General features: G+C 34.0%; 2 protein-coding genes across 7 annotated transcripts; one reads left to right on the forward strand and one right to left on the reverse strand.

Annotated features, from left to right (window-relative positions):
• The first annotated feature begins 252 nt into the window (after positions 1 to 252).
• On the forward strand, positions 253 to 9,433 carry LOC114410310 (phosphomevalonate kinase, peroxisomal-like). Of its 3 annotated transcripts, XM_028374210.1 has the most exons (11): positions 253 to 366; positions 3,057 to 3,102; positions 3,175 to 3,328; positions 3,405 to 3,502; positions 3,587 to 3,696; positions 3,777 to 3,829; positions 3,934 to 4,314; positions 5,041 to 5,145; positions 6,294 to 6,521; positions 7,499 to 7,621; positions 8,815 to 9,330. In XM_028374210.1, exons 2-11 carry the CDS (start codon positions 3,095 to 3,097, stop codon positions 9,079 to 9,081), a joined length of 1,527 nt encoding a protein of 508 aa, XP_028230011.1. In that variant the 5' UTR covers positions 253 to 366; positions 3,057 to 3,094; the 3' UTR covers positions 9,082 to 9,330. The 3 variants fall into 3 exon arrangements, with proteins under 3 accessions (XP_028230011.1, XP_028230012.1, XP_028230010.1); XM_028374211.1 differs by lacking the exon at positions 253 to 366 and having other exon boundaries at positions 2,968 to 3,102; positions 3,175 to 3,322; XM_028374209.1 differs by lacking the exon at positions 253 to 366 and having other exon boundaries at positions 2,968 to 3,102; positions 3,175 to 3,502; positions 8,815 to 9,433.
• Positions 9,434 to 9,870: 437 nt separating this feature from the next.
• On the reverse strand, positions 9,871 to 13,623 carry LOC114410309. Of its 4 annotated transcripts, none has more exons than XM_028374208.1 (4): positions 13,443 to 13,623; positions 13,251 to 13,326; positions 12,460 to 12,579; positions 9,871 to 12,227 (listed from the first exon to the last, which is right to left on the reverse strand). In XM_028374208.1, exon 4 carries the CDS (start codon positions 12,167 to 12,169, stop codon positions 10,346 to 10,348), a length of 1,824 nt encoding a protein of 607 aa, XP_028230009.1. In that variant the 5' UTR covers positions 12,170 to 12,227; positions 12,460 to 12,579; positions 13,251 to 13,326; positions 13,443 to 13,623; the 3' UTR covers positions 9,871 to 10,345. The 4 variants fall into 4 exon arrangements, with proteins under 4 accessions (XP_028230009.1, XP_028230008.1, XP_028230006.1 ...); XM_028374207.1 differs by having other exon boundaries at positions 12,460 to 12,582; XM_028374205.1 differs by lacking the exon at positions 13,251 to 13,326.
• Positions 13,624 to 14,986: the final 1,363 nt, after the last annotated feature.

Here is a 14,986-nt window from a genome sequence, read left to right on the forward strand (position 1 = left end):
GCGGCCACCCAGGGTTCAGCGTATCCTGCAGCCAGAACGGCCAAACACTACTTAACCTATTTTACTGCGGCGAACTCAGAATCCAAAGAATAAACTACGCAGCACAGCAACCACCGCCAATAATTCACCTTCTTCAACTTGGAGTACCTCGTTCGTCGCTACCGGCCCATAAACTATCTCAGCGATTCTCCTAAGTACGTCGTTTAATTTTTGCGACGCCTTCTTCGACCGTGTTTGGACACTTGGTGGCCACGGTGATAGAGTCGGTCCAGTCGCCGTTTAACGATCGAGTGACGTCGTCGGAACTCAGCGGATTCAAGAGCAACGACACTTTTGAGCTCGACTGTTCCCGTGTCCCTTCAAAAGGTAACCACATACTCCATAGCCAAAAACTATTGCACATTTCATTTTCTGTGATTTAGTTATCGTAAACTTAATCCAATCTTCCTAACCGCGCGCGGGTTAGGCTTATAACACCTGAAACTCATCGCTATCTCCTAATTCGTAGGAGGTTAAGTCAACCGAATCTTGAAATTAAAAATATATAATGACAAAATTATACAAGAGTTTAATGTATTATATCATAAATTTATTAACTTTTAAATGATAAAACTTTTTAAATTATTAGTGCATGATCATTTTATTAAATATATAATTAAAATAAAGGATCTAGTTAATAAAATAAATAAACTAAATTTGTGAAATAATAAATAAAAGAAAAAATGTAATTAAACTAAAGAATGTTGCCATGCACACGAAGGAGTTTAAGGGGGAAGATCCTGTCAAGAGTGGGTGTAAATAACTTTGATTGTTGATAACCTGGTTAGGTCAACTGGATGAATAAAAAAATATGCAATTGTTTCTCAATTACGTGTCTTTGTATGAAAGTAGCATTCTTTCCCGTGGAAATGTGAATCAAGAGTATACGACATAAATTATTTGTTTCAAGTTTATTTAGAAAGAATAAAGAATTTGGTGGAGATTAGAAAATTCTAATGTAGGAGCCGTCACCTGATGACAGTCGTGATTTTTTTTCTTAAATTACCAACTTATCCTGACACTACTTTAAATATAAAATAAGAGGAATTTACTTATTTAATCAATTTTTCACCCACATACAGTGTGAGTTTGAATTTAAGAGCTTTGTTAATAAGTGATGTAAGTTTCCTATGAGTTATCGTTCAGCATATTTTTAAGGAAAAAGTTTTTTTTTTTAAGAAATTAGTCATAAAATTATGGTAAATGCTAATCATACCGTTAAGGCATTGATTAAAGAGTATAAAAATATTAAAAAAATTCATTAATGCACTTTCTAGTTTCTACCATAATTTTCAATGCATTTTAAACATAAATTTTAATAAAAAAAATATTTTTTTGAATTCACTAATAATACTCTGAATGTGTTTGGATTGACGATGACAAAATTAATTTTGAATGAAATTGATTATAATTATAATTAATTATGAAATAACATGGTTTTTGTTTAGATAACATATATCAAAAAAGTATTTTTTTTAAAAGAATATTATTTGAATACTTTGAATTAAAATTGATTTTGAGGGTGTAATGATTTTGATGTCGATGTAGACTCTTCTATTATAATTAGTTATATTATATATATAATTAAAATTAAATACACATAATTAAATTAAGACAATATGTGTCAAATATGTTAACTTTTGAAAAAGAATCACATTCCTTGTAAAACATTAAAATTGGATCAAATAGATAATAAAAGTCTTAACTTAACATAAGCATCAAAGTATAAAAAATATTTTCTTATTTATTTTTTGTTACATTTTTTTAATATAATTTATCCCACTATTAATAGTATGAGTGTGAGGATAAATTAGATAAAATACATTCAAAATTAAATAAATATAACAAGACTCTTAATTATATTTTTTAAATCAATAAACAATAAACATATACTAATGAGGGCATTGTTATGTAGGTAAATTAGACAAAAGCTACCTAGAATTGATTTTGGCAGTAGTAAGAGCTACTTCTACTTGCTTCAACTCCACCATAATTGATTATACAAAGAATAATCAAAAATGCAAATTTTTTGTCAAAATCAAGTTTGATTCACCTCACTATGCTCCACCATGATTTTGAATGCAATCCAAACAAGCATTAAGAGTACTGGTTAGTCCCAGACCCCACGATGGGCCTAGGGCTCATGATACGGTGCCAGATTTTGAGGCTCCAGCAGGCTAACGGCCCACCACAGTCACGGGCCTCGACAGGCCCACAATTGAATCCTACCCAAAAATAGTGATAGGTGAGAAGTACATGCCCAAAGAGACAGTGAAAACCATACCTGAATGTGGACACTGCTTTCATGCACAATGCATCGATGAATGTTACCACAACCACGTGCTCGTTCTGTCGAACTTCTCCACGAATGTTACCACAACCACGTGCTCGTTCTGTCGTTCATCACCATAATGCTTCAATCTTTTATCTCCCAAATTTATGTACCAATCATTTTAGTTGCTATTGAAATATGATAACTCTAGAAACAGGAGATTTTTAAGACAGGCATAATTTGTTAACTATTACGCTCTCCTGCATTGTAATGTGAAACACACATATCTTATAACCATTAACCAGTAATGCAAATGTTCCTTTGCAAAAATACCGTAGTATTTGGTGAGCCTAAATGTGTTTGTGATCAATTGGGTTAGATAAGACTTTTAACTTAATTGTTATAAATCATACATTTTAATTTCTAATTTTTAATTGATTGATAATGTAAAAATATTTTATATAACGTACTTTTTTTTCTTCTTCAATTTTTAGTCATAAAGCACAATAAATATATTATGAGGTATGAGATTGAGTAGTATAATACTTATACCAATACTATACTCCCAAAATTTTATGGTAATTATCCATATTTAAAAATTAAAACTTTATATCTAGATTTTATGGTAATAGCTTACCTACATCGAATAATTTTTTATGAAATTAATTTGTTAGTATCAAAAAAGATAAATGCTAACCAATACTCTTTAACGAAATTGGCATTGTTCTTGTGCTTCTTTCTCCAGTGGCTGGTGGTGATCGCATTTGGAATTGCACAACAGCGATGGGCGAGTAAGTGAAGAATCACTGACATTGGTTTGCAGAATCGAAAATATTGAACTAAAATAGAGATTGACATGGCAGGGTTGTTAGTTCAGCTCCCGGGAAAGTGTTAATGACCGGTGGTTACCTGATTTTGGAGCGACCCAATGCAGGACTTGTCCTCAGCACAAACGCTCGTTTTTACGCCATCGTCAAACCAATTCATCACGAAATCAAACCTGATTCCTGGGCATGGGTGCCTATTATTACTATTGCTTTTCCTTCATCTTCATCTTTTACTCACTCATTCTCTCTTACTCATTTTCCTTCAGGCATGGACAGATGTCAGATTAACCTCTCCTCAACTCTCCAGAGAAGCCCTCTACAAACTCGCTCTCAAAAATCTCACCATCCAAACCGTTTCCCCAAGGCTCGTCAATAATTACTCCTCTATTTCACTGTTAGCAATCAATTTTAGAATTTGTGCGTAATAATTTCTGCTTTGTTATTTCAGTGATACGAGAAATCCTTTTGTGGAATATGCGGTGCAGTATTCCGTGGCTGCTGCTTACGCAACGTTTGACCATAATAAAAAGGAGCTGTTGCACAAACTACTTTTACATGGTGATATTATGCTTCTCCAATTTTTTATGAATGGAATATAGGTTTAGACTTCCGATTTTGTAACTGGATTGATCTTGTAGGTCTTGACATTACAATTTTGGGTGGCAATGATTTTTATTCGTATAGGAATGAGGTAATTTACCCGTTTTTTTTTTTTTTTTATGATTCGAGCATTTGAAAGCTTAGACCAAGATATTTATGTCTTAACAAATGCTGCTGCTGCTCCTGCTCCTGCAGATTGAGAGACGTGGACTCCCTTTGACTCCGGAATCATTGGCCACCCTTCCTCCCTTTTCCTCCATTACTTTCAATACCGATGATGCCGATGGAGGGAATTGCAAGCCTGAAGTGGCTAAAACTGGTTTGGGCTCTTCTGCAGCGATGACAACGGCTGTAGTTGCTGCTCTACTTCATTACCTGGATGTTGTAAAGCTTTCCTCTTCGAAAGATCATCGGGAAAGGAAGGATGTTGCAGATCTTGATATGGTGCATAAAATAGCTCAAACTGCACACTGTATTGCACAGGGGAAAGTTGGCAGTGGGTTTGATGTCAGCTCAGCTGTGTATGGCAGTCAGCGCTATGTGCGGTTTTCACCGGAAGTGATTTCTTCCACTAAGGTCCCCCACTCATATACCTTTTGTATTGAACAACAATTAATTCTTGCTTATTCAAGTTTGTCACTTTATATATTCTGTTTAATATATTTTAATAGACATTTCATTTCACCAATCCAACCATTGAATCTTGTCATATTTTTACAATGATCATGCACATTAAATTTGAGATAAATTGAACATTTGTTAGTATGTAATCTTATAGATGACATTTGTATTTTAAAAAGTATATCATGCTTAAATGGAAGTTATTCTATGAAGTATCAAAGTTTTTAAATTTTATAAAATTTGGTGGATTTGATTTATGTAATGAAAGCTTTCAATTTGACAATTGGATTGATGAAATTTAATTTCTTTGAAAAGATATTAAAGGGAGTAAGTAGATCTCACTCTATATACAAAGAGATGTGCATTTAACTAACAATGCAAGTGTTACAGAACTGGCATAATGCACCCTCCCTCGTTTGTTTGACCCATATTTGGCTTCCATCTTGAGATTATTGACAACTATTATCGGTGAATTCTTGAAATGCTCATGAAAAATATGTTCATATATTATGTAGCCACCACTGTGCATTTTGCAATCAGTGTTTTTCCCATTTGTTATTGACAAGCATGTTAGGATTCTACTGTTGGTTACATCTTACATTGAGCAAATTGTTTTGGCATTAGTAGCAATGTTCCAGAAACATCAATAACTTCATTGTCTTTGTTTTGTTGACATTTTAGGTTGCAGATATAGCAGTGCCTTTATCAGATGGTATCACTGAAATTATAAAAGGAAATTGGGACCATGACACGACTGAGTTCTCTCTACCACCTTTGATGTCTCTTGTAAGCAACTTAAATTTTGCTTATTTTGCTACTTTTATGTCTTAAAAATATGGCGATGGGCACTTACACCCTGCCCCACCTCCCTCGCTATTATCTCTCTTCTGGTTGAAAGGGTGGTGGTGGGGGATGTACCTAAGTCTAGACTCTATATTTATACATTTGGTTTCTATTCAAAACCTTCTTTTAATAGAGAAGTAAAAAGGAAATAATGTTGGCTCGCCTGTTAGATAGAGTCTTCTCCTTTTAGCATTTTTCTAGGCTTTTCAGAATTTCAAGTTTTCTGCTCCATGAATTGCTTTTGTCTCTGCAATACACATTTTGGATTCATGATTACCAAATGTGTCTTACAATGTCTAAGTTCTGACTTTTTTATTTGATAAGATGTTGACTTTTAATGCGAGTACTGGGGTTCTTCCTATACGTGGAAATTTTAGTGCTCTGTCAGCTACCTATGCATATGTGATACTTATTAAGGACTGGCTAGAGTATAGTTGCATATGACAATCAATGTGAAGGAAATGATAAAACTAATCACAGATGTTTTAGTTCACAGAAATCAGATATTTGGAGCTAAGAGCCATTAACTTATCTATTTTTAATATTTTTTTCATGATGTTTTATACCATTGTACTTTTCTATGTGCAGCATATGTAAACCTTGAATGCATTTGACAATAATGAAGAGACAGTAGCTTATTTCTTTTCTGCAATAATACTCTTAAATTCAAGTTCATCAATCTAATTTTGAAAATTGTAAGTTGCCAGTTTAACAAACAGAAAGCTTGGTGCTTCAATTGTTTTCAATAGTATTCCGAGTGAATAGTACTTAAAAATCACTTAGGTAGTTTCAAGCTTCTTTTTATAAGAAGCTGAAAGATGCATTACAAGATCGAATTTTTTTTATGTCCACACCTGCATATTGAGATCAGTAGGGAGATTGCTGGGCCTCTTGGAAACCCTCTGTTATTTGTTTCTATTTTGGTATTTATGTATTACTTAATTGCCTTATGGGTACTGGTAGCATGGTGATATCAGTATCTGCAGATGAATAATACAGAGTGGTTACTAAATCCAAGTTTGTTTTAGCCAGATTATATCACATATAATTTCTCTTGGTTCCAAGGCTGACTGATTTCTTTTTCTTTTTAGTTACTAGGAGAACCTGGAACTGGTGGATCATCCACGCCATCGATGGTTGGTGCTGTTAAAAAATGGCAAAAGTCTGACCCTCAGAAATCCCTGGACACATGGACAAGATTGTCAGAGGCAAATTCAGCATTGGAAATGCAACTAAACTTGTTAAGCAAATTAGCAAAGGAACAATGGAATGCATATAAATCTGTGATTGACAGCTGCAGCATGCTCAGACCAGACAAGGTATTTCTTTGAGATTAAATATTGCTGTTTATTTAATGGAAGTAATTTTAAAATCAGAATATTTACGCTTATGCAACTAAAGTAAATTGATTGACAATTCTCACTCTTAGACTTAAATAACTTAAACATTGTGTGTCCCTAAGGTATTCTTTGCATTGGATTAGCCTTTCACACTTCTTTTTCACCGTTTTCCATGCAGTACGTCTTTATTGATTTTACATATACATTTATTGCTTTGATAGTTTTGGAAGAGATGACATTTAACTGTTTCTCTGTCTAGAGCTACCATGGAGAGGAGTATAGAAGCTTATTTTGCAGGCAACAACCATACTCATTATAGGTTTCCAGAGTTTGATTCTGGCCAGATGTGAAGTTGGAACTAACTTGAAAATTTTAACTTCCTTATTGTACCTCTTGACATCCTTCATACTTGGTATGACCTTAGTGCCTGAGAATTATGAACCTCGTAGTTGACAGTAAACTCAAATCTCATAATTATGGAATGGTAAAAAATTCTGTGGCCCAACTTTATTGGTCCAATTAGTAACACTTAAAAATGGAGTATGAGCAATTCGTAAATGAGATTGATATAAAAATTATATTGGAAACACAACCATTAATTTTTCACTCCCAACTTGAAGGGCGTACTGAACTGACCCTTTATCATTTGCATGGAGAGAAGGAGGAGCAATTAAAATAGGTTACTCATATTCATACCTTGCTTTTCGTGCCCAGAAATTAAATTTGATATTGTGATTTTTGGGAAGCACCCATGAGGGATAGTACTACAATCCATGTTAATTTAATACATAGTAGTCATTGCAGCCTGGATTTCAGTTTCAGGTTGTAAACTTAACAAGTTAATTTGTGATATGATTTTCTTGAGACTTCTATTTTTTTCAGTCAAGTTCTAGGGATTTTTCATATATTGCAACATTTCTGATGTTTGAACTTTGAAATTCAAATTGCTTGATCAGTGGATAGAACAAGCTTCTGAACCTAACAAGGAAGCAGTTATTAAAGCACTGCTTGGAGCAAAAGAAGCCATGCTGGGGATTAGATATCATATGCGCCTAATGGGCGAGGCTGCAGGTGTTCCAGTAAGTTCATGAACTAATTGAGCACTTATTTTTATGGTTATCTGTTCATATGATGCCGATTTTGATTATACAAATATGTCTTGGTGGAATATACATTCCTCTTGTGTTTTTTTTTGTTTGAAATTTAGTGATTTTGTTTAACCCATTAACACCTCTTGAGGTGCTACATCTCTTATCTTCCTATGGAATAAGAATGATCATGAAGCTAAGTTTGACAATTTACTTGCAAATAATATATGCCATCCCAGACCCAGAAGGAAGGATTAAGGTTGGATTCAATTCCATAGTGGTTAGCCCACTTGCTATCTGAACATTCCATATAAAGCTAAATAGGGTTAGTGTCTTGGATTTGGTATCAGTATAATGTGCATAGTAACATAAAAAGATAGCATGCATAGCCAATCAAGAACTGAAAGAAGTTCCATATCAAGATTTCTTGCATAACCAAGTGATTAATCCTGTTGGCTTAGAAAGTACAATTTACTACCTATAAACCTGCTGCAGGGAGTTAAACATGTAAATACAAAACTACCCATATATTTTTACCTAACAACTTTAGCTTTTGAGATGGTTCATGCCATGGTTCTAGAGCCTATATGACCAAGTGGTCTAGAGTTCAATCCTTAGCAGTTAGCACCTCCATTGTTTTAATAAAATTGCAACAAAAGGTAGGTGGGTTGTGCATTGTCAGCATAAAGAGCTCCTGCTTTGAAGGGGCATGTTTGACATGTTAAAATAAGACCATTAATGTTAGCTGACTCTACTTTTGTTTCTTTTTGTCGTGGGTTCTAGTTCTGGGCATTCTTCTCCAATTCAACGAAAAAAGGAACCATTTATGTGTTTCATCTAACATCTTAAGATTTTGGTATAGTTGATCCATGGCAATAATTTACTACCTATAGTTGCTATGGGGACAATGTCTTCTTAGAGTGCCACAACTGTGGTTCAGTTAAAATAGAGTTGCTTTGTTTCAACATCTTACTTATGAACCCCTTGAATCAATCAGAAGATTGATGTTTAATGGATTAGATACGATTTCAACTGTGTTTATGGACCATAATTGCTATATTTTCTTGGTTTTCAGCTTTTATAATCTTTATTGAAATGTACTCGAGGTTTTGTAATAGAAACTCATTTTTCTGAAGGATTCATCATTTAAAAAATTCGACAATATACGACTTCAATGTTTACAGATTGAACCAGAACCACAAACACAACTTTTAGATGCTACAATGAACTTGGAAGGAGTATTGTTGGCTGGAGTTCCAGGGGCAGGAGGATTTGATGCAGTCTTTGCTGTTACTTTGGGAGATTCGAGCAGCAATGTGACAAAAGTATGGAGTTCACTCAATGTCCTTGCCTTGTTGGTTAAAGAAGATCCTTGTGGCGTTTGTTTAGAAAAGGCTGATCCACGAACCAATGGAATCACATCAGCTGTGTCTTCAATTCATATTGAATAAGCTCATTTCCATCAATTAATAGTTCCGTGGAATGTGGCTTCACTAGCTATTAGTTTTTGCTTTTTTTCAATTTCGGGGGAAAATGAGTGTAAGATTGAAAATAAGCTTTAATTGATATAGTTTTTTTTATTTTTATTTTAAGTGAAGCCCCTTTCAAATATTCTTGGTTTTGTAAACGAGCAGGAGATTCTTTGAATCTAGTTTCCTATAGCCAAAGCCATAACAGAAGAAAACAATGTATCATCAAAATTTCCGATTTGTTGCGTAACATCTTCTTGCTTATTCAGATGTACCTACGTTTTCTACAACTGGTCGAGAGAATATGTCAAATAACTTGGCTAAAACTTTCCTGCCAACTTTATTTTCTTTCCCCTCTTATGTCTGACATATACTGCATGTGATGTAATAGCAATATCATTGGCCTGACACTCCCGCTAGAACTAGGGGAGATACCTTCAGCCTATAGGAGGACCATAAGCGGTCTCAAAAGGGTTAATCTTTTCTCCATTTAAAGAAAGTCTCCATTCGGAGTGCATGTGCGATTCACATGCACCTTGTAGGAGACTTCCATTAAATGGAAAAGATCTCTACTCGTCTCAAAAAGCTCCTTGAAGATGAAATGAAAATTAGTAAATTACAACTCACTGGAAGTAAATTTTTCGTAAAGAGGTATGGGTTTGAGATAAGCAATTTCTCAACGGATGGGTTTGTAATAATAGCTTCTATCACGGAACTATGAGCTATATAGACGCAATGACAGTCTGAATTTGAGCAATTTAAGCATACAACTTACAAGAAAAATAGATTATGGTACTTGCTATCAGTAGTATGGCAAATTCCTAGACTGGAGAATTCAGAAGGATATTGCGAAATAACCATTCACCATTGCGTGATAGAACTATACAATTTAATATGCAATAATGCTCATAAATATGCACACCCTAAAACATCACGTAGGAAGAAGGACCTCATCAAAGAGGAAGGCCAACATTGCAAAGATGAGACCAGCTATCCAGGTTCTAGCAGCTAGGAACTCATCAAAGAAAATTAACGATAAATGATTTTAAAAAATTTCTCACCAGGTACGCATTCTGATACTAAATTTCCACAATAATGAATACATAGGTACTTCTCTCATACTTATGCTAGCATTTGATTCACATTTGTCGATTTAACAAGACTGATAATTGGTGTTTCTGCAAGTCCTCATCTCTGGCAAGGAACTGGATTCCTGTAGGAAATGGCCACAACCTATACAGATTATTTATCCATTCAGATTAGGATATTCATTGTCTACCCTAAAACTGCCACACTCTGCCAGAGCTTTTGCATTGAGCTCCCTACCATATTTCCAGACATAATTCAGTCCCACAAGAAGCTCAGTGATTACTTCTTCTGTCTTTTCTTGGTTTGCAAAGTAAAGGGTCTGTACCAGCAGCACATTTGTCCGGGAAACAAAGCTCTGCTGCTCATAACTTCTCTCAGACTGCCATCTTATCATGTTATGAGCAAGTGGTGCCAGCCATTCAAGTATGCTTGACATTGCTTCATTCCATTCTTCTGCTAGACTTGGGTCATAGATTGATGATGACAATGCTGCCATGGTCTTGGTATATGGCTTTAGCTTGGCCTTTAGGGAAGCTCTCACACGTCTTGGTAACATGTTGTACAGGTCATCTCTTGCATCCAGACCAATCAAGTGTGAAGAAGCTGCTAGCTTCTCAATCACAATGATAACATTTGCATAGTGCAGTGCTAGAGCAGCAGCACCCAGGGTTTCAGATGGAGGATTTAATAGCTTGCGAAGAGGTTTGAAGACTGATTCAGTATGATTAACTACTTTTCCAGGAACAAGAGGGTTTGAATTAACATCTTTGGGATTCTGCGTTCCATAATGAACACCACTAGCACTTGACTGGCAGTCAGTGAATATGGAACTGTCCCAAGCCATACATCCTTTGAAAGGTCCTACTTGAGTCAGTCGACTGGGTCTTGTGGTAGTTTCCTTCCCACTTATGGCAACAGAGTGTCCATAAAACCTCCAAATCTTGCTCTTTTTATTTCTTCCGGTAACTGGGACTGATTGATTGAATTTCCTTCCAAGAGGACCTGAGTAAAAATTGGCATTTGTTGTTTGCTTTCCTAAAATGGGGCCTGACTTTGTGGATGAGTCACCAAGAGGACCTGAATGAGAAATGCTTGTTTTATTTGTTGTTCGACCAATTGGACCTGATCTAGCAGTAATAGCATTGAGGGGTCCTGAAGAAAACCTGGCAACATTATTATGTGATGGGTGGAATGAAGATTGCAATATCGTAGAAACCGATTGACTTCTGTAAACGAAATCTGAATTTAAGACACTTGAATTAGTGGTCCTGCCAACATCCACCATCTCTGTAAGTCCAAATACATGGTTGATCTTACAGAATGTTGTGAATAAGGATCTGGCTAAAAGAAGTATTGTGTAATCATATGTCCTGTTCCACAAAGAAATATCCTGTAAGTGCTTCACCTCCTGCCTCTTCCATGCAACCTTCTTCTGATACTCCATTAAAGTTACACCATCTGACTCACCATTAGCCTTCACTCTTGTAAAAGTTTGCTCAAGATCAGCAAGCACTTCCATCTCTTGATACAAACTTGCATTAGTTGATATAAACTTTTCCATCCTTTTAATCTTTTTTTCCATCTTCTTGCCAGTGAATTCCCACCCATATGGATCACTGCCTGTAGTGATAAACTCATAAAAGGCATTCCCAAAACCTTTCAAAATTGGATCACTGCATTTCTTAGCAAGCCTAGCCACAGACTCGGCCACGTGTGCCATGTTCTCAAGTATCTCCAAACAGATCAAACGTTCAATAAAATTATCATCATCTGAGACAAGCTTTTTTATGCCCACCGAATTTGTGATTTCCTCCCTAAATCTAACAATCTGTTTATCACTCAAAGACTGCCATAAATTAACTAGCTTGGACATCAAGCTTGCTATTTCAAATGCTAATACTTCAATGACCACCTTCTCGGAATTGGCATCATGCTTCCGAGGAGCTTTCCACAGACTGCGAAACCATGATTCTGCAACCATTGCTTATATAAGAAGGGACAAAACCTATGCTCTTTAAGACAAGTCCAGTGCCACAGCTCTGTAATACTCAGCAAATAAAATACAAAATGAGATTGTTAAAACAGGCATTAAATATCTCATACACATTTCAGATAAATTTCAGACTGTACAAAAAAAATTCAGATGCTCAGTTAAATATCTCAAAATATAACCAAAGAAGCTATTAAACACAACTTGTAAGTTGTATGAAAGGAAAGAAAATAATGTTTATCATTTTGTACTTAAAAAAAAAGCATTATATCTTTTCTTACCTGCTTTCTTTTACTATTCTGTCCCACACCAATAGAAGGAGAATGAGTGGGATTGACTGATTGAGCTTGCAGTAATTCACTTTGGTGTAATGCATACTGGTTTGGCACTCTTATTTCTGCCTGCTACACAGCATCAAACACAGTCATGCCAAGCTATTCCTAGTGTTTTAATTTTAAAACTAGAATATATTATCTTCTTTTGCTTCACATGTTTCAAGTATAAAAATACATCACTTGGGAAATTAAAAGCATCTGTTTCCTTTTTGCTACCCAGCCTATCTTTCTTCCCCTTGGTTATATATGGTTCAAATTTATTCCACATATTAGGCATTTTGAAAGAATGGATAGATAAGGCTCAGGTAAATATTCTTTATGTTTTACATGCTTTGTCAAGGCATACAATTCTAACAGATGTACTAATTCCTAGCATCAAATCAGCAACAGCAAACCAGTGTGAAGTGTCTCTCTTACCTCTGAAAAATTAACATATATTCCAGAAAAAGAAAAATAATGTCTATATTCCCCCTTGTTGCTCTTTTTGGTGTTTGTCCTGGCCCTTTGTAGTTTCTGATGGATAGAAATGCTTCAATAAGAAGCAACTAGGGAATATAACTTCTCAATTATTTTAGGTAAATACCTACTGAAGAATATATGCTGAAAAAAAAAATATATATATATACACATAAACCTAATTATGGATCCTATTCCCTGTTTACTCATTCATTAAATCAAGAATTCACTAAAATTCAAAGCTGAAAGGGAGTACATTTAAAAAGCTCAAATTTAGATACTTTTTGTCAACTTCACATCACTTCACCATCTCGTTTGCTTGTATGGGCCAAAAACTATAGCAGTCAAAGTTTAAATCTTCAACACCACAAAGTGATTGCAGCAAAAGTGAAGCACCCAAATGGTAAAATCAGTAGGATAAAATGAGCATGATGAATTACAGTTGAAGAACACAGAGAGAACCAGAAACTCACCGATCACAAAAGAGCAGAAGCAACCCGTAAATCTTTGAGGAGCTGAGAGAGAGAGAGAAGAGAGAGAAAGTGTGTGTGTGTGTGAGAGAGAGAGAGAAGGTGCAGGGTTAGGAAGTAAGGTGCACATGGAATGGAAACAAAGCAGAAACTGAGATACAGAGAGAAAGCGAGTGAAACCAATGACCCCCCAAAATAAATATTTTATTTCAAATTTAAATATTCAATAAAATCAATATTTCAGTATCTCACAACTCATTCAAATTACACAATCGCATCTCTCTATCCTGTTTAGAAAAATACTAACATCATTTTTAAGATTAATTTTAAATATTTAAAAATATCAACTTCTATTTAAAAATATTTATCATATATATATAAGAAATATCTTTAACGAAGGTTTATTACCTTTGTATGTTTAAATTAGTTTTAAATACTAACATTAACAAAATCACCTTTTCTTAAGTTGCTACTGTTTATTATATGTTGAAAACTTAAGAAATACTTTTATGGTTAGATATTTACAAGGTTATGTGTAGTTAGTTTAGTTAATGTGGTCATTTTTTTCTTGAAGCTCAATTGTGTTTTCCATGATTGAAAAATTCTGTTCAGTATAAATAATGAAAGACTATAGTATAGTGAGTAGTGTGTGATTTTATTTTTTTTGCAAGTTTTTATTTTCTTATTTGAATGATCAATGTGAAATATAATTTGTTTGTGATACAATAATTTATTATATCAAGTTAAAATACAAATGTATATTATTATAGGGAATTTGAAATTTTAGATTTTTTTGTTAAAAAATAAGTGCTTTCGTATGCGTTATAAAAAAAATCATTGTTATTCACATAAAGTTTCTGAAGAAAAAAAGTGTATTCAACAGCAATAATAGAGTTTGTTTTTTATCATGAAAATATTTTATTTATAGCAAGATGGTTCAAAATCTGCACAAAATATTAAAGTTTATATGATTCCATTTAATAATAAAAATATTATTTAATACTTCTTTCACCTAATATTATTTATCTTTTTAAGATAATACGTTTTTTAGAAATATTAACTAATATAAATTATCATGATAAAAAAACTTTTGTTGATCAAAATATCCTTTTTAAATACAATTAAAATGTCAAGTAAGGCGCTAATAGATTAGGGTGTTACTAACAAAATTATATTTTAATATTTTTAAATGGCAAATATTTTGAAAAAAAAAACATATATATTAGACAAAAGAAGTAATAATTTCATATAATATATATTTATATTCATTATATATAACTCCCTTTGAGACACAACAGAAAATTGTTGCTTTCAAAAAAATGTCTCAAAGTACAATTTTACATTGACATTAGTGAAAATGTCATTTGCTTGAAAAAACAAACAGAACAATAATTAATCTTTTAAAATTAAATTGATGTTTCAACAAATTTTGGAAGACCAAACCAAGAGTTCGCCCTGAAGTTGAATCCTTCAATGTCTTTCATTAATTTCTAGAGTCACTAAAATGCTAAATTTGTCGGAAAGTTGGGAAAGTAAAAATATTGTAA

Source organism: Glycine soja, chromosome 4 (genome assembly GCF_004193775.1).
Source record: "Glycine soja cultivar W05 chromosome 4, ASM419377v2, whole genome shotgun sequence".
Classification (NCBI taxonomy): domain Eukaryota; kingdom Viridiplantae; phylum Streptophyta; class Magnoliopsida; order Fabales; family Fabaceae; genus Glycine; species Glycine soja.